This window comes from Panthera tigris, chromosome C2, assembly GCF_018350195.1.
Source record: "Panthera tigris isolate Pti1 chromosome C2, P.tigris_Pti1_mat1.1, whole genome shotgun sequence".
NCBI classification, from domain to species: Eukaryota; Metazoa; Chordata; class Mammalia; order Carnivora; family Felidae; genus Panthera; species Panthera tigris.
Window position 1 is genome coordinate 67389594 of NC_056668.1, and position 23319 is coordinate 67412912.

Sequence of the window (23319 nt, forward strand, 5' to 3'; positions counted from 1 at the left end):
AGCAACCTAACCACTAAAGCAATACTGGAAATAAAAGGTAACACTGCTCAAAGGAAAAAAACATATACATATCCATGTTAAAAATATATACATCAAAATATTAATCGTTCTCTCCATGGAGAAAGATCTCCAGGTAGAGGAACATTTTTTTTATATATATTTCAAAATGTCTTACACTAAGTGGCTATAGCTTTCATAAGCAGTATTTTTTATGGTAAAGTGTTAAAAATCATTTTGAAAACAATTCTGTATTATTTGATAAACTTGAAGATGAACATAACCTGTGATCCCTAATTCCAATCGTAAGAATAACCAAACCCTGGAGTAGTGGTTTTCAATCCCAGCTATACATTAAAATCACTTAGGGAACTAAAAGGTTAATGTACATTGCTAAACCAATGATTAATAGTTTTAAAGACTGAGAGACTGGAAGAATGAAGAAGCCAAAAGGCAGTGACTCTTTAAGATCAAACTCAGAAACCTTTAGAGTCAGGAACACTTTAAGAACACAGGAACCTGTTGCAATGAGCACTGGGTGTTGTATGGGAACTAATTTGACAAATTTCATATCAAAAGAAAATTTTTAAAACACAGGAACTGAGAGGTGCAATTCAAAATTAGAACTGTAAATCTTGGAATAGAGTCAGGCATCATCTACAGTAGATATGGATGTTCTTAAAGGTTCAGATGGAAGAGTAAGAAATTTTCTTACTTTCTCTCAGTAAGAAAGAGTACGAAGGGCAAGCAGAGCCCGGGACCTGGGAAGATACTTAGAGCCCAGTGTTAAATGGCTAAATTATGAAGGGTACTCACTTCTCTTCACACTTAATGCATATTCTTTTCCAATTCTACATACTAAACATTATTCATAAGAGAACAAATTTTTCAAAGGAGTCTGCTGTCATGAACAGATGTGGACAAGCCAGAAATGCAAGAAGAAAAACAATTTCAGGACATTTAAAAACACTCTATCTTACCATAGGCTTCTTCAATCAAAGCACAGTAAGGGTTAATGCCAGTGCCATTCCTTTTGGCTTCTTGTTCTCCAAGCCTCAGGATATTTTCCAAACCATTTAGGGCAACCTGTACAATCTTAGAGTCCATGACTGTGAGGAGATCACAAAGTGGTTTGATACAACCGAGTTCTACGAGGTACCTAAATTAATACAAAGAACAATTTAGTCAAACAAGGCTTTCAATTTCATAAAGCTTTCATGAAATAAGTGGGTCATTCTCAACTGTAGAAATAAAAACAGGCACACCCATTCAACCACCCAAGCTACACTTTATCACAAATAAACCTACAAATAAATGAAAACTAGTTCTCAAGTACCATCTCCACTTTTTCCCCTCCACAATTATTGGACTCCAAGAAACTAGAACACCCTCTTTCTTTGAATATGAGCAACTTGTCAAAATAGTATACTTTTGACTGATTTCATTTTTGTTCCTGTAGATAACCACACCTCTGAAACAGGTGCTAAAGCCACCATGGGCCCAACAGGCCAGTTCTGTTTTGTATAAAGAACTCTTGAAACTCCAAGAAAACAAGTAACTGAATTTAAAAATCAGCAAAAGACCTGAACATACATCTCACCAAAAATATACTGATGGCAAGTAAGATATGAAAAGATGTTCAACATCATTATCATGTCATTAGAGGACTGCAAATTAAAACACTGATGCCACACCTATTAAAATGGCTAAAATCCAAAATGCTTGACAATACCAAATGCTAACAACAATGTGGGGCAACAGGAACTCTTTTTTATTGTTGGCAGGAATGCAACATAGGATAGTCACTTTGGAAGACAGCTTGGTGGTCTTTTACAAAGCTTTTCATACAATCCAGCAATTGTACTCTGGACATTCACCCAATTGAGATGAAAACTGAGGTCCACACAAAAACCTGTAAACAAATGTTTACAGCAGTTTTATTCACAACTGCCAAAACCTAGAAGCAACCAAGATATACTTCCAATAGGCAAATGGATAAACTGTAGTATATCCAGACATGAAATATTAGTCATAAAAAATTATCAAGTCATGAGAAGACATGAAGGAAACTTAGACATGCTAAGGGAAAGAAGCCAGTCTGAAAAGATTCCACACTATATGATTCCAAATATATGACATTCTGGAAAAGACAAAACTTTTACAAAGACAATAAAAAAGTATAGTGGTTGCCAGGGATTTGAGGGGTGGGGGTACAGGAGTAGTGACGATAGGTGAAGCAGAGGGGATTTTTAGGGCAGTGTGACACTGTATGACACTACAATGGCAGAAAGAGGACATGTATTCACCAAAACCTATAGAATTGTAGAACACAAAAAGTGATTCTTAATATAAACTATGAACTTTAGTTAATAATGTATCTGTACTGGTCATTAACAAATGTAGCTCCACTAAATGTGAGAGGTTAATAGAAGACACTGCAGGGGAGGGAAGTATATAGGAACTCTGTACTATCATCTCAATTCTGTAAAACTAAAAATCTTCCTTTAAAAAGTCTTAATTTTTTTAAGTAAGTTCATACCATATTTAGCTTTATTATTTACTCAGGAATGAATTTAATAATAATATGTCTAACTTTATTTAAATGCTTACTGACGATTAAAGGCTATATATCTTATTAACAGAAATCAGGCTTAAAGCTATTTCTGACCATTTCTCCTTCCTTTACACCATAGTTTTGAGTCACCAAAACCTGTCAACCATTCCTTTAACATATCTGTATCATTCTCATTGTTTTTCTTAAAAAACAAAAAGCAAGCTTCTTTTGTGATTATGTTAGTTACAAATTTAGAAAACACAGAAAAACATACAGAAAAAGTACACAGAGATTAATCACTATTATGTTAATCTATTATATACCACTGTTGGTTCTTCTGTGTCCTAATTTTTATGAAAGGGGCACCCACCTACCATTTTCCCCATTTATCTTTGACTCTTCCCTTTCCTTGCTTATAGCCTGCCAACAAGTCCTACAGATCCTTCTTTCCAGTATCAGGATCTGTAACTCTTACTATAAGTATTATTTTAATCCTGGCCATCACTATACGCTAACTACACTAATGAAGATGTTAAGAACATCCAACTGCTCTTTCCTCTGCTCAAAATACTATGTTCTTTGTATTACTCTTAACACTAAAGACACTCAGAGTCTTCCCAATATACTAAGGCCTTCATCCCAGTTTCCAAAGCCCATCAGTTCCTCATCTTGCAGAAGAATAAACTATAGCAATATTGATTTGCCTCTTCCAATAACATTATCTGTGCACATTCCCTCACACTTCCCCTGCTATTCTCTCTCCTCCCAAAATAACCAAATCTCTACCCAAATGGCGAGTTTCTTCTCTTTCATGAAACGTTCTCTAATTTAAGGCCATATTCTTTATCCCTCATAAAGGGATATCCTCTTAAGGGATATTCTTTATCCCTTAAGAACCAAGGCACATTTAGCATTTGATTATATTAACCTAAAATTATGGATTATTTCCAAGTTACTCTAATTGTTTCTTGCATCTAAATCTTGTCTACTCAATAAGAATAAGCAAAAACCACCCAGATGTCTTTTATTCGTTTATTTTCTGTAATTTGGACTGTAATATTTTTGTAATAATTTTTCAACTAACTCTTCATCTGTTTAAGAAGAAACTGCTAGGAGATTGATAATGAACTCCATTAATATTAAATAACTATGCTGAATTTTAAAAAGGAATAGTAGCCTTTTTACTCTTCTCTAACAGAGCAAAATAACCCTGAATAGTTTCTAATGAAATATACCACGGTATTTTAGAAATGTTTTATTTTTTTAATATTTATTTTTGAGAGAGAGCGAGACAGAGCAAAAGCAGGGGAGGTGCAGAAAGAGAGGAAGACACAAAATCCAAAGCAGGCTCCAGGTTCTGAGCTGTCAGCACAGAGCCCAACACGGGGCTTGAACCCTCAAACTGTGAGATCATGACCTGAACTGAAGTCAGATACTTAACCCACTGAGCCACCCAGATGCCCCTAGAAATGTTTTTAAAATGTGTGTACAGTGTAACCATTTCAATTAAGAAAACATGTATCTTCTACATTACTTATTACTGCCATTACTGGGATAAATGCCATTACCAGTAGTGGCATATTTATAATCATAGTACCCCAGAAATAGAATCTCAGGAGGTCGAAAAAAGCCTAATCTCATACAAAATTCTTCTGAAGACCACTTGAAATCTTCCTTGAAAACCCGTCCATTATGAACTTTACCAAAATAGCTACTTGCAAATGTAGCTATTTAAATATTATTTAATGTAGTCTATTTAAATATTATTTCAGGTATAGTTATATAGTTATAACTATATAAAATTATAGTTAAGTGTGAACATTTAACCCACAAAGCAACAATATGAGTAGTTGTATTTTTCCTGATACTACATATGAGGAAGGGATTAGTACTTCAACACTTACTTGTTTTTTTTAATTTAATTTTTTTATTTTTAATGTTTATTTTTGAGAGACAGAGAGACAGAGCATGAACAGGGGAGGGTCAGAGAGAGAGGGAGACACAGAATCTGAAGCAGGCTCCAGACTCTGGGCTGTCAGCACAGAACCCGAAGCAGGGCTTGAACTCACAGACTGTGAGATCATGACCTGAGCCAAAGTCGGACGCTCAACTGACTGAACCACCCAGGTGCCCCCAACACTTATTTGTAATCATCTTCCCCTCATTTGAATTCCCCATAAAGAAAGTTAAGGCAGACTAAGAGTCTAGGTTCCATTTTCCTCATCATTAATCTTTTTTTATCTGAAATACTGAATGCCCATAATTTAGCATTTAATTATATGATGTTCCTCTGAGGAATTGATTCCTGTCCATATTTATGCCTTCTCTAGCCATTAAGATTATAAGCCACCCAAGGAGTCATTTAAGTCTCAAGCTAATAGAGATCTCTCTCTATTGAATACTACAGGACCTCAGGAGACACTTGCCTCTACTAAATTTGGCACTTTATTCTAAGATAGACTTCTCTTTCAAGTCTGATCCAGTTCTATTAAGACTTCTAAACTAAAAATGGCAAGAATTAGGGGCACCTGGGTGGCTCAGTTAAGTGTCCGACTTCGGCTCAGGTCATGATGTCACAGTTCAAGAGTTCGAGCCCCGTGTCGGGCTCTGTGCTGACAGCTCAGAGCCTGGAGCCTGCTTCCAATTCTGTGTCTCCCCCCCTCTCTCTCTGCCCCTCCCCTGCTCACACTCTGTGTGTGTGTGTCTCTCTCTCTCAAAATAATAATAATAATAATTTTTTAAAAAATGGCAAGAATTAGGTACCAAGGTTAGATTCTTAAGGCTTCTACAAGTAACCTTCTAGACTACCTGTTTCTGACAAAAAAGCTCCAGAGTAGGCTAAAGCCACCCTATAAATACTAATATTGTCTCAAACCTCAACTATGCCTTACTTCTCTTATCCTGGAATTATTTCAGCAGGAAGGAATGGAAGAATTTGAGTCTAGTATGAAACTTAGAACAATCTTGCAAGAGATTAGCATAGAGCATTCATAACTAGTAGACATAATAATTTTTCCTTTGATTTACAAGATGCTACCTGGCTAGCACTTACTTGATCTGTTCAGCTGATCCTCCAGAAGTTGCATTTGTGATGGCCCAAGCTGCTTCTTTCCTTGTCCGAAACTCAGCAGTTTGTAATATACTAATGAGGGCTGGGAAAATGTTGGCATCTATCACAGTCTGAAATTTAAAAATTAAATGAAAAGGGAAATTACAAAACTTGCAAAAATTTCATGATACTAATTATAACTTTTTAGCTAGCTTCACTAATGACACGCCTCCCTCCTTTAAAAATTAACTAGAAGAAGTCCTCTCACCCCTGACCTTTCAACTGTACTTGGTACACTGATAACTCTCCCTGGAGTCTATGTTCTTATAATCTCCTAGTTTTCTGCCCAAGTTCTTTTCTCTTTGTCCTCTCTCATTTCACCCACAGTAACAAATTATGGAAGTTCAATTTTCTATTCCTCTGCTAGTCTCATTTCTTTCACAGCATCCAACTCCGACACTTGTGATGTAACCCTCCAGTCCTCACTTTTGGGCGCCCCAGCCCATGATAGCCAACAATCTGCTTTAGATCTGCTAATCATTGCAAACATATCATCTACCCTCTATATCAGGTCAGGTCTCCTCTCAAACTTCTTTTTGTATTTACAGAGGCTCTTTTTTGTATTTATTCTAAATTTCATCAGTCACTAAGTCTCTACAATCTCAATTTAAAACCTCCTGAGCCACCCTTTTCCTTCCCTTTTAGTACTGCCACAATCCTATTCCAACCTACCAACTCCCACCCAGATTACCAGCACAGCCTATAGTTAGGCAGAGTACTTTTACTCACCCCCTCTCATATATAAACACTAAAACAGTCTGCTTCACATTACTTTTTTCATGTTTCTCCTTAGCTCAAGAACCTAAAATGGGTTCGTATAATTTCCTATATCAAGAAACTGAGAAACTCTACATAAGACACGAACAGCAGCAGGTAATCAACTATCACTGAAATCCCCTTGTCAGTCCCTGGCAGCATCTGGGGATGCTTTCCTGATCAAGAACTCTATTACACTAGTGAAGAAAGTCAGCAAAGTTTAGTGGAAAGACACTTCATCTTGATCTGTCATTTACTAGGGGTTCCCTTGAACAAATCATTTTTCAGTTTCATCCTTAAATGAGAGTATTGGATGAGATAACTATCTCTATGATTCCCCTCCAATTAAAGTCCCAGAGGTCTGTGTTTTATCTTTTACAACCAGTTGTTCAGCCTTTCTCATGGCCTGTGCTGAACCCTTTGGCCCACTGCTTATCTTCCACATGGGTTACTCTCCCACCTAACAGAAGAACAAAATTAAAGGGCAGATAACCTTTTAGAGAAAAATGGGTCCCCAAAGGTTTTATGAAAAACTGAAGTTATGCAATAGATGAGGTCTGCTAGGAAAAAATATTTTACTTGGCAAGAGTAAAGCCAATCTATTTAGTATAAAGACCATCATAACATTTCAAAAATACAAGACACTCTCTCAGGTCTTGGCACATCATCAAATATTTAAGGCACAGGGAAAAACCAAGGCCAAAGTATAAGTTTCAAAAGTCTGTACAGTAGAATAAAAAAAAAAAAGAAAATAGATAAAAATGTTGGAAGTTAATGGTCTGCAAGGCAATAATGGAAGAAAAAATGTAAGCCCAACAGAAAAAAACCTAAACCTTATCAATAAAAATAGAAGAAAAAAGACAGATGCTATGGGATTACCTGGATCTGTGCTCTATTTCCAGCTGTGATATTAGATATTGTCCAACATGCTTCCTTTTTGATAGATTCCTTTGGGCTACTCAGCAAATGCAATAAACTCTGCAGAGCTGAGCAATTCAAAATTACCTAAAAGGAAAAGTTTGAAACTTAATTTGTATTGATTCAGAGAGAAGTAAATCTTTAACTCATTTATTTTAGGAACAATATAGGCAAAGAAATAATGTCTCCCCTTGAAATTTTAGAAATAACTTTATATATGTAAAAGAATATTCACTGACAATAAGAATTCATTTCTAAGATTACCAAAGCAGTTCTGCTAGACACATTGTAACTGTACAACTGCTACTTCATAAGGTACTACAATGTATTAGTCCTTCACCTTCCTATCCCTACAGCATATTAAAAGGCTTTTGGATGTGTAAATATATGAAGTAGCCTCAGATTTTTAAGTCCTCTGATAACACTGTACCTGGCCGTCAATGAACAAATACATACTACATGAAGTACACCAGGTGCTTTAGAGGACACAAAGATAAAAAAGGATAGGACCCCAGCTATCCTGCAGCTTACAAAGGTGAAAGAGAGTGACAAACATACACGAAGGAGCTCTACTCTACCAAAACTAAATTATGAAGTTAAAATGATTGAAATAATCTGTGGTAGGCACAAGAATCAATCACTGAATAACTAACAGATATCTAGTCCAGAAACAAATGTGGGTATTTATAAGGAATTAAATATATAATAAAGTTCTTCCTGAGGTTAACTGGTTGAAAAACATTTTTTTTATTTTTGAGAAGAATTTTTAAAAAATTCTTAACCCATTACCAAATAAACCCACAACCAATTTAAAGAGTAAACATAAAAAAGACACCATAAAACAGAACTATCAGTATATAGCTGGTTTAGGGATAGTGAAGGACTTTCAAAGCATAAAAACAATGGAAGAAATTACAGGGGGAAAATTAAAATTTCATCAAATAGACATATTTGCATGTCAAAAAATACAAAATTTAAAATGCACACTATGTAATGCAAAAAAAATTTACAATAGATGAGATGGTTGCTGTCTTTAACATGTAAATTGTTAAGAGAAACTACAATTTTGATAGATTACCTCACAAGTAATGAAAGAAACGCAAATTAAAATAAAGCCATTTGTTGCCTATTAATACAGCTCAAAAAACACTAAAACTTGTGTTTAAAGAGGCACAATCTTGACAGTATAAAAGATATTACAAAGCCATTTTTTAAATGCCAAAGATGTGCTCTAGAAACTAAACACGTCCAAACACTGGGCGCCTGGGTGGTTCAGTCCTTCGGCTCAGGTCATGATCTCACAGTGAGTGAGTTCAAGCCCCATATCGGGCTCTGTGCTAACAGCTCAGAGCCTGGAGCCTGCTTCAGATTCTGTGTCTCCCTTTCTCTCTCCCCCTCCCCTGCTCATGCCCTGTCTCTCAAAAATAAATAAAAAAAATTTGTTTGGAAAAAAAAAAAAAGTCAAATAATAAAAAAAAATAAACCTGTCACAAGTTAAAGACCGTACTTGCAGAGTAATCATGAAAAAAGACTTCATGGGTGTGGGGAAATTGCCTTGAAACATGGATAGGATTTCATAAGCAAAGAAGAGGGAGGAAGGACACAGCAGATAAGAAAGGCTGGAAACAAAAAAATGCTGAGACAAGCTACAACAAAGTACCAAAATAAGGAAAGAATAGAGCAGTGAGGCTATTAAGCAAGAGTTCTGTACCCCTAAAATTAACAACAGGCTACAAGGAAGAATGAGACTAAAACTGTGAAGTACAAATCCTTTCAAGGTTCTAAGGTAATTAGACGTGGATACTGAAACACAAAGAATCAACAAGAGCTGGTGACTTGCTATACAAGGTGTGAGAGATGGAGACACCAAATAGGACTGCAAAGCTTCAAGTGGGAGTGAATAGTTACCTCATTAACTGAAATGGGGGGAAAAAATCAAGACCTGGAACTGGCTTTCTGGGGGAAGAAGATAAACTGAGAGAGACAAATGTGAGACATGCCAGCAGAAATATTTAACAGGCTACTGGAGACCCAGGAGTAAAACTTGAGGGACATCCGAAGTAGATGTATAGATACAGAACTTCATTCATTCAGTATTAAACACTGTGCCAGGAACTATTAAGACTGTACAGAAATAGAAAAATGAACAAGATCAACACCGTTCCCCCCTCTAGAAGCTTACAATCTAGTGATTAGATAATTACAATACAGTGTGATAAGTGGTATGATGGATGAAACAAGAGGCGGCACACCTAACTTAAGTGAACATGGCTTCTCAGAGAAAAAAACAGTAACAGGAAGTCCTGAAGAATGAGATGACATTAGTGGCAGAGTGTGCATTAGTGTGAGCCAGTGGTTAAAAGCAGGGATGGGGATGCGAGCCTATGTCCTGAGCAGAGAGAAGCAAGCTTCTGTTAAATCTTAGTGCTGAATGTGGTCATAGCTAATTTAAGGAATAAACATGGCAGAAGCACAGAGCATGGTATGGGGAGGGAAAGAACCTTTTTTTGCATAGCAAATACAGTGAAATGGTTTAAAAATTCAGAAAGTATAATAAAGGACTATAGAGTTAAAAGCCTCCTTTCCATTCCGGTATGCCAGCAACCCAGTTCTCCAGAGACAACCAAGATTATTAGTTTCCTATGTATTCTTCTGGAGAATTTTTTATGCAAATATAATCAAACATACATATTATTTTTTTCTCTCCTCTCTACCTCCTTTTATATAAATACTAATATATCCACACACTATTCTGCTCCTTGTTTTTCTTTTTAAATGATATAACCTGGAGGTATTTCTTTTTTTTTAATGTTTATTTTTGAGAGAGACAGAGCACAAACAAGAGAGGGGCAGAGAGAGAGAGACAGACAGACAGACAGAACCTGAAAGACTCCAGGCTCCGAGCTGTCAGCACAGAGCCTGACATGGGGCCCGAACCCATGAACCATGAGATCATGACTGACCTGAGCCGAAGTCAGACGCTCAACTGACTGAGCCACCCAGGTGCCCCAACCTGGAGGCATTTCTGTATCAGTGCTTAAGGGCTTCCTCATTCTGTTGCACAGAATTCCATTAAAACTGGTGCCAGATTTTAAAGGATCTTAAACACCCTCAAAGGACAACAGAAGGCCATAAAAAGATTTTAGGTCAGAGAATGACATGATCAAATTTGCATTTTCTAAGCATCCTTCTGGTGATACAGGAATATAGCAAGAAATGCAAGGGATGAGTAGAGATGGCAGCTAGTGACTGATGACAGAGGTAGAAAACAGGGAAATAATCCAGCTAATGTCCAGGTTTTTGGATTGGTCAAGTGTTGGTGCCATGCACTGAGGTAAATAACAAATAAGCCAGAGGCCCCGATATACCAGGGAAAATAATGGGTTCCTTTCTGAAGCATAAATTTGAAGTAGATATTAGATTTGGAAGACACCTTTGAGTACAAATCCAAATTTTAGGGATTAGAAAAGTGAAGACATTAAATGTCTTCCACCTAAGTCAGAGCTGGTTAAGAAAGATTTATGGCTAAAATCTTATTCTCAATTCTCAATCAAGCTGCACCAGGGTGATAGGTGAAGTTATAAATAAAATCAATGAATAATTATCCCCTCCAGGGGATAATCCCACAAACAAGAAAGAACAGGAAAAGGAGCGTGCTAAGAAGTGGTTTGTGAGACAGGAGACTCAAAATAACTGGAACACCAAAGAAGCCTAGGAAAAGAATTTTAAAGACAATGCCACTGCATCAGAGAGATCAAGAACAAGCCACTGTGAATGACATATCTTGCTACAGAGGTTGAATAGAATGGCAGTGACATTAAGAACAAGGAAAGAAGGGGCACCTGGATGGCACAGTCAGCTGAGCGTCCAACTCTTGGTTTTGGCTCAGGTCATGATCTCAGGGTCATGAGATGGAGCCCTGCATCGTTGCTGAGCATGGAGCCTGCGTGAGATTCTCCCTCTGCCCCTCCCCTGCTTGTTCTCTTTCTCCAAAAAAAAAAAAAAAAAAGAACAAGGAAGAATCCTCCTCACATAGGAGATTTAGCATGCACAAAAAGAAGGAAGCTATCAGAGAGGAGATGAAGATGACAGAGAAAGGCTGCTACTGGAGGCTTCAGATGCTCACAAGAACCACTTCAAGTAGTAGTGGGAAATAAACCTAACTAAAGGGAACCCAAAATTACTCCAAGAAACAGACAAGATAGAGACAGTGAAGGTACTAAAGGAGCTGCCTAAGGCAACATTTTTGACAAACATTAATGAAACTCTCCCCAAAAACATGGAGTTAAATACTGTAATAGAAACATAATCACGGGGTTCAATGTACTGTTTCTGAAGGGAAACAGTAGTCACCACTTATTCATACCTGGGTCTGAATATCATCGCCTGTGACAATGTTTCCCACAGCCCGCAAAGCAGGAGAAACCACTTTATAATCATTATGCCTGCAACCATAAAAAGAAATATCAATGCAAGAGTTCTAGCCTTAGTCTCTTTTCCTTAGGGCTGAAATCCAAACCAAATAATGTAACATGATGTTAGAGCAGAAAGGTACCTACGGTAGTTGTTAAGAGAACCCTAGGAGGATGGGTTTCGTATATCCCCTAGAGGAATTATCTTTCCCTTTATTTACCACTTTTGGATAAAAACTACAAATCTTTCCTAATAATCTTTCCCAGGTATTTCATCACCTGGATACCAAGATTTCCCTCTCATTCTTGAATACAGTTTTCACTGCCTCAGAGTTGAAAATGTGCCAACAGATGAACTAACTTAAAAATGAGAGCCAGGCTCCACACTTCAAAGAGTGAACTCTTTCTATTAAACCTCAGCCAACTTACCAGTCAAAAATATACTCTCCATGAAACCCTGTACATATGTGAAAAAAGCTTATTGAAAATCTTAACTTCAGGTTAATATGCTTTAACTTCCCTTAAAAATTCTCTTTTCTTTTCCCTTTAATGAGACTGATCACTCTTCTCAAAACTTGGCCATTTCTCTCACATTTATTTTAGGATCTGATGACTAAAAAGAAATGGTTAAAATACACCATAATCTAGTGACTAAAGAACATAAAAGGTTACTTCCCAGGTTTTGAATGCTGCACTTCTGCCTCGTGCAGCTTCATCTGCCTTTAATTCATAACAGCATTATGCTGTTCATCTGTACTCAGTTTGTGGTCAGCTGTACTCTCAGAGTTTTGTATTCTGCACATTAAACTCATCTGATGCATTCCACATATCACATTTGGGGTAATGTCTCCTTTCATCTACTTTGTACTTACTTCAATTAAATTTCATGTGGCTAGTAAATGTACCATTTCCCCATTATGTTATCAGTCTAATTTTTTCTTCTAAAGAACTGTCTAAAAATTGGATTAATACAGCCGTAAATTGTTTACACAAAGGCATCACAAGGAGATACAGCAAAATAAAATTCAGAGTCTAACACCAGTCTAGATTAAGCTCTAAATGAGACAGAAAGATAAGGAATGACTTTTAGTGGCAATATGCCTTTCGCTATCTATCCAGGGGTTGGTCTCAGGTTATTTATCACTAACTGGCATTACACAGAGTTTTCCAAATGTTCCCGCTGAAGGACTGCTCATAACAAAAGGGTGAGCAGTTCTTTATATAAGCCTCAAAACAAACAGATTTGACATCAATATAAGTTACAAAAGAGAGCAGCCCAAAGCCCAATAAATTAGTACAGTGTATTAATTAGTATTTACCAGCATTTAGAAACTAATAAACTAACATAAGGACAAAAGAACAGACACACTTTAAGATATCTTACATCAACAACTCCACAAGTCTCCTACAGACTCCTGCATCAATGACAGCTTGAATTTTATCATTGGGTCCATCAGATAGATATGAGAGGGCCCAGCAGGCATCAGCCAGTACATCAGTGTCACTGACAAATAGCAACCAGGAAAGCACATTCAGGCAGGGGGAAACCTGTAAAGGGAAGATGACATGATAATGAAATTCAGTGGAATAAAAGCCAGAAGTGAGGTGAGAAATTCCAAAAGGCAAGCAGCACACACTTGGTAATTTCTGGGGTGATTAATACTTCTAGAAATGGAGTAACAAGTGGCCAAGTGGCATTTCCATCTTTGGGAATGCTGAGACCAAGGAAAATAATTTCAGAGACTGAAGTATATACCAGTTCTCAGAATGAGATTCCTTGTTGAAAAACACTCTTTGTGGACCAAAGAAGCAAAGACATTTTCACAAGTGCTAAAGCTAATAAATTGTGAATTTTACTGTGCTATAAACAAAAATTGCCGGGTTTTAAGATTAATTCAGAGCTAATTTTTACAATGAAAATTTATCCCAAATTAACACAGAAACAAAAAGCCCTATTTCTGTAGAAACAGATAAAATTCTAACATTTTAAATTTTATGCAAAATTACCAATCTTTCTGTTCACATTAATATTTGTTGCTACACTCTTTTAATTGTACTTTTTTCTGTCCATTTCCATAAGCCTAATCCTTACCTTTGCAAACTCTGGAGGTGGACTTTTCCCTCTACAGAGATTAGACAAAGCCCATACTGCATTCCGCGTCATGGTCAGGCGGTTTTGCTTTGAAAATAACCTATAAGCATGATGATACAATGGTAAACTATATAATAGACATTAATTATCTGATAGCATAAGATAAGTACTAAATCATTTAATGCTACTCATAAACACGTCTTTAAATAGCTTTTCTCCAGAAAATAAAGCTGAATTAATTCTAACAGCACTAATTCAGAATACTGGCACTGGAGTAAGCTAGAATGCCTGAAGAAATGACCTGAACAAGTTAATAAGAAAGTATCTGTAATGAAAAAGAACAATGGAAATTTCAAAATGATTTCTAAAAATGCACTGCTTCCTGAGGAACTTTCCATATTTTTACTACTCAAAAAAAATAGTAAGAATAGAAACTTACTGCAAAAGAGGGGGGAGAATATTGCAGTCTAAGACATAGTCCCTGCACATGGTACTATCTCCAGCAATGTTGCCAAGAGCCCAGACTGCCTGTGAAAAAATTACTCATTAATGACAGGTTGTACAGAATTCTCTCAGATGCCAAAATACCACAATAACTCTTTACAAAATTATATGGTAGCTAATCAACGTACACACTGACATTATGAACATTTCTAAGTTCATTATCAGGGAATCAAATGAAATAGTTGTGGGACTGGGGGAAGATGATCAGTAATATTATAAAGTATACATGTGAACACTCAGGGTATAAGTTTATTAAATAAAGGAGGAACCAACCAGTTCTTATACATATTTTTTATCTCAGGGGACTCCCCACCACCAAAGTAACCTTTCATATAGCCCTTAATACAGAGCAGAGGTTCAAATGGCTTATTCAGTGGATTAAAAATGTTATCTTAAGCTTATTTACAAAAGAAAGCAATGAACAAAGAATCAAAGAATGTAAGAGCATCAAAATGCAGAAAGCTATTAAACTTTTGGGAGGAATATATTGTCTTTGACTGTGATAATGGTTCCACGGGTATATACCTATCTTAAAACTTTTAAATTGTACATTTTAAATATATGCTGTTTTTTGTATGTAAATCATACCTCAATTAAGCTGCAGAAGAAAATCATACTCATTTAGCAGTGATTTATATTTATGAATTTGATAAAGTTGGCGGTAATAAAAAATTCCTGTTTTCTAGGTCTTTTTCTGCATGAAAGTGGCAAAGACCTGCTACTTACTAGAGATCCCTACAAGTAAAAGCCCAGTGACTGCTTACATGTTCTAAAAAAGTATACAGGGCTTAGGGCGCCTGGCTGGCTCAGTTGCTGGAGCATGCAAGTCTTGATCTCAGGGTTGTGAGTTAAAGCCTCCCACTGGGTGTAGAGATTACTTAAAGATAACATCTTAAAAATGATAATAATATAAAAAGTATATAGGACTTTAAAAATTTCAGCGTTGGAAGGGGAAGGAAAATGGTTTTATGAATCCAGAAGAAATTCTGCCTACATTCACTATGGTATTTTCTATTTTGGTTTAGATTTCTAGAACACTCCTGTGATGAACCATGGCTTGTCATGGTGGTAAAACTGAGGCCCTGAATGTAAGACCAAAGGAAAAAATGGTATTCTTTGACCTGCTTTTCTTTGCTTCATTTTTTTACCTGCTCCTGGACATCTTCAAACTCTGAGCTGAGCAACTCTATGAAGATGGGCACAGCTCCTGCCTGAATCACAATCCGGGTCTGAAGAGAATTTCCTGAAGCAATATTTGTCAGTACCCAAGCTGATTCAAACTATAAAGATAAAAATAATTTTATTATCTTATTAGCATTTAATAGCTTGTTTTTAGCTATAACAATAAGGTTTTCTGTACATGAAGAAAAGAATCTGAAATTATTTGCACATAATCAGATGGATTCTGTATTAATTTTAAATGGAGAATTCCAGTAGAAATACTTCAGACTACAAGAATATTCAGGAGGTCAGAGTAGAACTGACATAAGACCATGAATGGAATGAGGGACTGCTTCATATGCTGACATGAATGATCTCCCAAGATATGAATGGAAGAAAAGTGTAACGGTGTACATTAAGATAGTATCATACTATATTTTCTAACAGGGTTAAGAAGGAATATATGCATTAGTTTAGTTATTGCACAGAGTATCTCTGGAAGGATACTATAAGAAACTGTAAGAAGTAAATACTTGTTACCTACATGGAAAGGCAGGGGTGAAAGGGAAATCTCATAAAACCTTATGTACCTTTTGGATTAAACCATGTATATTATCTAATAAAAAATAAAAGTAAATAATTTCTATAGGATAAGCAAAGTGTAAAGGGGAGAGGATGTTAATGTAAAATGTGCCAGATACAGGCACAGTAAAAAAGGCAAAAGATATTTTAAGTAATAAGTAGGCCAAAAGGAGTTAACTGGTATACAATTAATAGAAATGGCAACTTCAGAGCGTTAAGAGCTTCTGACAAATGAGAAGCCTCCAAACAAAGGCACAGAGGTTAAAACTTTTTTTTGAGAGCATTCTTAAAGTTAGGTAAACTGAAGATATGAAGGAAATTATAGCCAACAAAAAGTACAGCATTTTATTAATCTGCCCATCTCTGTAGTAATTTGACTCTCTGGCCTAATATGGAGAAATCCAAGAATGACTCCTGAAATTCTATTTAAGAGTTCTTATTAAACTTTAGTTTTCTTTCCTTCTCCTGTTCTGTCTTCTACTTATCCTTAAATGAAGCACATATGCAAAAAAAAAAATCAGTGGTATGTCCCTTGAAAGGGAGAGCAAAAAATCATTGAAAGGTGGAGCTGTGACTCTTCTAAAGCTTTTGGGTCAACTGAAAGGCAGCTGTCATATGGAAAACAATCATCCATCATTGGGGTTTGGGGAAGGAGGCAGAAGACAAGGAAGACAATCTGATTGGCATAGTCCAAAGCCATGTGAATGCTAGCAAATTCACAGCAGAACACACTTAAAGGAGACATTACAAGAAACCTATAAATGTGACATACGCAAGTGAGACACAGTATAGTCTAGTAGCCTAACGGGACAATGATATCACAGTAAGCAACGGGACAATGATATCACAGTAAGCAGAAGGCCCAGGCTAGGAGCACCACAATTAAAGGGACAATATTTTCTTTTTGGTAACTTTGTTATAAGAGAAGTTCAACAGATTCCTAAACACTTGAACATCACAAAATAAAAATCCCATCATATATCACCTCCATAATTAAATCACTCTTGAAACCAGTGCTGAATTGAAACTTTGCATTTGTTCAGTACTTTGTATTATGAAAGCATTACTCACATACTCCTGTGTTCCTCACAACATCCCAGAGAATTCTGGCTTTTGTGGTTTATGAATGAGGAAACTATCAGAAAAAGGTCCAACAATCTAATGATCTGCGTAATGTTACACTGCCATTCAAAGAGGACTTGATTACCGTCTCCTGATCAAGTATGCTTATGAAGCCCGGCCACTCCCTTCACTCTGACACACACCTGTAACACTGACAAGAATCTTTCAATTGCTTGGAGTTTTGGTATCTAGGGCAAGAAATTTCAAATAACAGTATGCCAGAGATACACGCCAGATTATTTAGGGGATGCTAAAAAAGAGAACAGTTCACCTAGTTTCTTCTGCTTTCTAGGAAAACTAACTAGCAGAGTTAAAACTGATTAAGAGAGACAGATGATGTGAATACAAAAGCCAAAAGCAAGCCTTCCTACCAGGCAGCAAGCTCCAAGTTTAACAAAGAGTTGTCAGATACCACGGAGACCAGTCAAAGTAATGAAAACTGTGAGGAAAAAGCAGTGTGTAGAGAATGAGTAAGATCAGCACACATACCGATCCATATTAAAGAGAAAACAGACTGCAGTGAGATTTTGATGCAAATGAAATAACAGCAACCTGAGTAAAGGATTACTAAAGAATTATCAATGAGAAAAAATCAGAATACTAACTGCTGCAAGACTTCAAACTGCTATCTGCCTGTTGATGTTTAGTATCAAAGGTCTTACAAGAAATGAGAGGGAATTTCAGATGCTACTGAAGAGAATGAAATGGAGAAGCAAAACAAAATAGAGTGAAAATGATTAGAAAAATGGGGAATAAGTGAATAACAGGCTAAACACAGATGGGAGAAAATTGGCAATTAGGATATCTCAGCAAAAGAAGAACGTACCAGAATTACCTTTATTACTAAGAAGTACACAATAATGATAACCTCTGAAAGCAAAATTCAAGGCCTCCCTTGGTAAGAAGAGAAATCGGAAAATACCAGGGACAGAGACAGATGAAGATGATCAACAGAACCAGAGGGGCGACTGAAAATCGTGTTTGTACATGAATAAAGCATTCTCTCTCTCTCACGCACACACAGTGATTACTCTGACGTTTACCCTGTAAAAACTCATCAAGCTATATTTACGCCACTTTCTATGCCCATCTGTGTATTTGTGTGCTATGTACATATGTAGGAATGAGAAAGAGGAGGGAGGGAGAAAATTCCCCCCAGCATACAGGCCCTGTTAAAGTGCTGGAAGAAACAACTTTCAAATGTGTTTAATATGTATGTTTGTAAAAAACTGGTTGTACTTCAAACTATGTAACATCTCTTTGAGTACTGCCATCATTTTGTTGTTGTTGTTAATGTTTCGGCCTTGGGTCCCATATTAGAATCTAACGTGAAAGAGAGCTGTGAAATGTGGAAGTCCTGTTGCAAAAATGACTGCATAAAGTTATGATAGAAATGGCCAGGAAAGGTAATATAAGTAACCGTGAAACTCAAAACATCAGTAACATGATGAATACAATCTAAGAAATGGCATCACTTAAGTAATAAGCAGTAGCCAAAGTACCTATAACCCTTACTTCCTCTTTTTGCTTTAAACTACTATATTCTTAGTGTTCTAAGAATGGTACCATGCAAGGAAAACTACCTGTCATGCTGTGATTGCTTAAAAATTATCAGTCCACTATTACTTTTCACTGTCCAGACTTGCTAAATAAGGCTACAGTTGAAATCTGAAGGACACACTGAAGATTTGATACTTTCTCTCTTCCCTTTCTCAGTCTCTACCTTCTGGTGCTCAGTTCCTTAAATAAGGAAAATGAGAATCCAAAGCTGAAGTACTTCTGACCTCCTATCAAGTTTCCCACTCCAGGTTGAGGTACGCCTGGTTCCCTTTCTCCATTTGGATCAGGACTCTGTTGCTGGCCACTTTGCCGGGTCCACTCTGGTTCCTAGCAAATGCCAGGCTCACCTGGAGAGCAAGTGAAAAGAGAGGCTCACATCAGAAAAATAAACCCAGATATCAAACTCTGCAGAGAACAGTGCCTGAGTCATCTGAGCAACCTTTTAAAGAAAGGTAGAGGGATCAATGAGGATGGGAAAAGGCATAGGAGGATGAAGGCTTACTGCAGTTTATCACATTAAGCTTTTACATGGGACAAGAAAAGCAAAAATGGGGAAACTAAACCAATTTCATTTCGATTTACAATTTTAAGAGGAGTACCTAATGAATGCAACTAGGTTGCAATTTCCTTATTTCTAGCTGTTTTCATACTAAGCTTCTGTAAGAAGGTTTCAGAATGCAACATCTCAGCACTGCAAAGGACAGTACAAACATGCTGGGCCTGGATTCAAAAACCAAACAAAGTGGGCCCAGGGAATATACCATAAGGCAGACCAATCGCATATCAAAAGTTCAAGTATGTCTGAGGCTTACATGTCACCGAGCTTGAGAATGCTCTTAGGGAGATGAAACTATGTTTCCAAACTCCTAGATTCCACCCATGTTCACCTTGTTTGAAAGCAAAGGAGTATCTGGGAAGCACTGCCCAAAGCAGGCATTTTCATCTCCCTGGTGTGAGGTACCTCACTGATTTGGGCATAAGGAGAGCCAAAATGTAAGTGAAAAGAGACTTCACTAGGATTCACAGTTCTGTATCTATAGAAAGAAGGGATTAAGTTTGTCCACTTGGTTTATCAGTGAGTTTAGCTATAATTATGACCATATATTATTACTCTCTTTCTGGAAGAGAAATGGCAGAAGCCACATTCCAAAAGCACACTATTCAAATTTCTAGTAAGTAGACATACTACCAGGGACAACTTCCATCCTAGTGCTAAGAAGATAAAGGAAAGAGTACCCTCTGAGCTGCCCAGAGCACGTCTACTTATGTGAGCACGAAGCCTCCTGGCTCTACGGTCTCCTTCAATATACTTGCTCCTCCTGCTTCTGGAGTGGTTGACATTACCCACTGCCCACACTGGAGAGAATACCATGTTGTACTTAAAACGTACACCGAAGAAAAGCTGAAGATGATGACCTTTATATAATAAACAGCTGGTTATCTCTCAGAGTCTTTGGACAGCTAAGTTGAAAATCATGAGGTGGTCACTTCCAGAGGAATGATTTCTCAATCTTTCAGCCTAATTATTAGTTTGCACAAGGGTGGAATCTGAGAATTTAGATAGACGCAAATTAGAGATTTCCAAAGGCTTTCGTCTTCAGAAGATCCAAGCTCTAGGATTAGAATCACAAATGATGTAAAATTTACATGTGTTAGCCAGGAGAGGGCACTAAGAGGACATACTGCACTCTTTAGGGAGTACTGGAGAACATGGAGATGTGGAAAGACCCATTTCTCTTTTTTCATCTTAGGCCTTCATTTATACACATTAAGAAACTAGACATCTGTGACCACCTATTAAAAACTGCTCAATCCAGGAGTAAATTCATGATCTCTGAACTACTCTGTCAGAGGATATAAACATGAACAAAATGATAATCTTCCCTACCTCCCTCTTCCTACAAAGCTTTTTCAAATGATAAACTGCAGTAAGGCTCTTCATTTGGTCCCTCTGGTTCTCTTGGCAGGTTGCTTAGGGCTCAGGCTTGGTACTCTGCAGTGTTGGTTGTCTGGATTTCCTTTTTTTTTTTTTTTTTTTTTTCTGATAAAAGTCTCTTTCCTTGCTCTCTAGGTGAACCTGATTATTTTTCAGGTGTCCGATGATCCTGGCCTTAGATGGGGACCAGAATTACAATCCAAGAGGCAGCCACCAAAACAGAATCCTAATTCAAATGAACTTGGGGATTAGTCAGTGTCAAACTGGAGAAGAAAAACTGATGGGACATTGAAGTACTCTACCTTTTCTGGATTTCTTGTTTTTCTTCTGGAAATAACTCATCACCGCAACAAAGAGAGTAAGAGGAGGAGAAAGTCGGGATGGGAGGAAAGGAGAGAAAATATCAAGACAAGGCATCAAGTTTTATGAATTACCTACAATCCTCTGGAGAGTAAGGAACCTGGGGACAGAGGTTATTATCATTTATAAAAATGTCCCCCTCCCTACAGCCTCAGAGAATAAGGCAAAAGCAGACAAGAGGGTGAAAGTTACCTTTACGATTAACTTGTTATTGTCAGATATACTTGGAAAATTAACCTCATTTTGTGATCCACTTTGTACCTAACCAATTTTTATAGTTGCAGAGTCTTTCTAAAGGGCCAAGCCCTTCAGATTAGATCCTATAAGTGAGAATTTAGATATCACAGGTATTGGTTAAAGAATAACACAGAAACTGATTCAATTGGTTACTCCAAGGAAGTACAGCTACTGAAAAATTGCCAGTCTACTAAAACTCCAACTTTATTCAGGGAAAAAAAAAAAACCCAAAAACAGTATTTAAAAATTTCTAGATAACTCCCAGGACGAGTCAGTTGACAGGTGGTTCTCTTTACTGTGAAAACTATCCAATCCAGAAGTTGCAGAATTTCCTCTTAGAACCCCTATATAATACAGTACTGACAGACTAAATTAACACAGCAGGAAGCATGGAGATTCATAAGGCTATCTCCCTGGAAACTCTTCAGGGGAATGGGAAGGATTAACTGGGACCAGGACTGGGGATTACTGAGTCTAACCTAGCCCATGTTACACAGCCCTGACAAAGCCGACCAATATAATCTAAAAATCTTCCAAAACCAAATTTTATGTAGCCCACACTTAGATTCTTATAGTGACTCTTCAACTGCAAACGATTCCCTATTAAATGTTATCCACAATCATCATAAAATAATCTTCTTCATGATAAAAATCACATGAATTCTAAAGAGTAAAACCAAGGGCCTAGATGTCGACAAAGCTATCAAAAGCAGCTTGCAACGTGGTTGTCAGGAACATCATATCAAAAACGAACCCACTGTATAAATTAACCTAAGTAACAAAGCTGTATATAAAATGTAAGTTTGTAAAGGGATTTAAAATATGAGGCAAGAAATGAAAATGGTTCGCACCTGCAGTGTACAATTCTCTTTTCGTTTGAGGAACTCCACAAACCTGGCCACTACTCCCGGTGTGCTGATGACTTCATCAATAGGAGGATTAGGTTCTGTCTCCCCATAAAATAAAAGGAAAGAAGAAAATAATTCTTTCATTTCAATCCAAGGAATTTATGAGCTCAAATTTACTTCATAATATCCCTCCCTCCATTTTAGCATCTCTTTCATGTTGGAAATCTAAGAAATAAAATGTAAAATTCTAAATGTAAAATGGAGCGCAGTCACTTTGAGACTAGGGTAGCTCAAAAGGTTTCACAATAAAGTACACATTAACATGGAAATGATGGGCAGAATTCTCAAAAATTAAAGCCATTGCTTCTATAATTTTAGAAAACTTAAGAAAGTAGGGGGGAAAACATCCAAAGATGACCACTGTTATTATTTCAGAATTCTGCCTTCTAGCCCCTTCTCTGTAGATGGGGTTTTACTCTAAAAAGAAGTTGTTTTAATAAACTGGATTAGCTGACTCTGCATGTGCCTGCAGGATTTAATTTTACAACTGCAGTGTTAAATAGGAGCCAGAAAGAATTCATTAAGGATGACTTGCCAACTTAATCTCACTTTTCATTTATGACAACAGAGTATTTTATAAATGAAATCATTTGGTAGAAACCTGTTGGGTTAACAGAAAATGTCCTAAACAATCAACATGGTAATTTCAGCAAGAGATTTGACAAAGTTCTTGATGACATTCACAGAGCGATGCAAGAAAAATGACAGATTATAGTACTAGTAGGGATTCTTAGACAAGTCCAAAGCTTTAATGAAACAAAGGTGACTAATGGTTCAATGTTAATTTGGAGAGCGCTCTGATGACCTGTTCTTTGCCTGGTTCCACAGTTTTATCAACTATTCAGGTAGTACAAATAAATTTGATGATTATAATAAAGATGAAGTAGTTAAAATGCTAGATTACAGAAATAACATATAGGAAGAACAACAATAAGCTGAAGTTTGCAATAAAACGACAGGGATAAAGCAGGATTTAGCAACTGAAATTTATAAAAATATTTTTAAAAATCTACATGACTTCACAGATGAATCCTAAAACACATGTGCATGAAAAGAAGTTCTATGGGAGTTTAGATGGCTGCAAATACAGTGAACCATTACTGTGCCATGA

General features: G+C 36.9%; 1 protein-coding gene and 1 long non-coding RNA gene across 9 annotated transcripts in view; one reads left to right on the forward strand and one right to left on the reverse strand.

Moving 5' to 3' along the window:
- The window catches only part of KPNA1 (karyopherin subunit alpha 1), a 68597-nt gene that overhangs the window by 3090 nt on the left and 42188 nt on the right, over positions 1-23319 (reverse strand). For all 8 annotated transcript variants that reach the window (XM_042956393.1, XM_042956389.1, XM_042956391.1 and 5 more), the window contains 9 exons: positions 22152-22246; positions 15491-15622; positions 14278-14366; positions 13839-13938; positions 13131-13294; positions 11701-11779; positions 7296-7421; positions 5604-5731; positions 978-1156 (listed from right to left, as the gene is read on the reverse strand). In XM_042956393.1, the coding sequence (XP_042812327.1) occupies positions 978-1156; positions 5604-5731; positions 7296-7421; positions 11701-11779; positions 13131-13294; positions 13839-13938; positions 14278-14366; positions 15491-15622; positions 22152-22246 (1092 nt within the window). The remainder of the gene's footprint in view (positions 1-977; positions 1157-5603; positions 5732-7295; positions 7422-11700; positions 11780-13130; positions 13295-13838; positions 13939-14277; positions 14367-15490; positions 15623-22151; positions 22247-23319) is intronic.
- Positions 45-21747, forward strand: LOC122230539. The gene is made up of 5 exons (XR_006207528.1): positions 45-133; positions 1457-1617; positions 6454-6533; positions 15368-19021; positions 20839-21747. It is a non-coding gene; the product is annotated as an uncharacterized LOC122230539 (long non-coding RNA).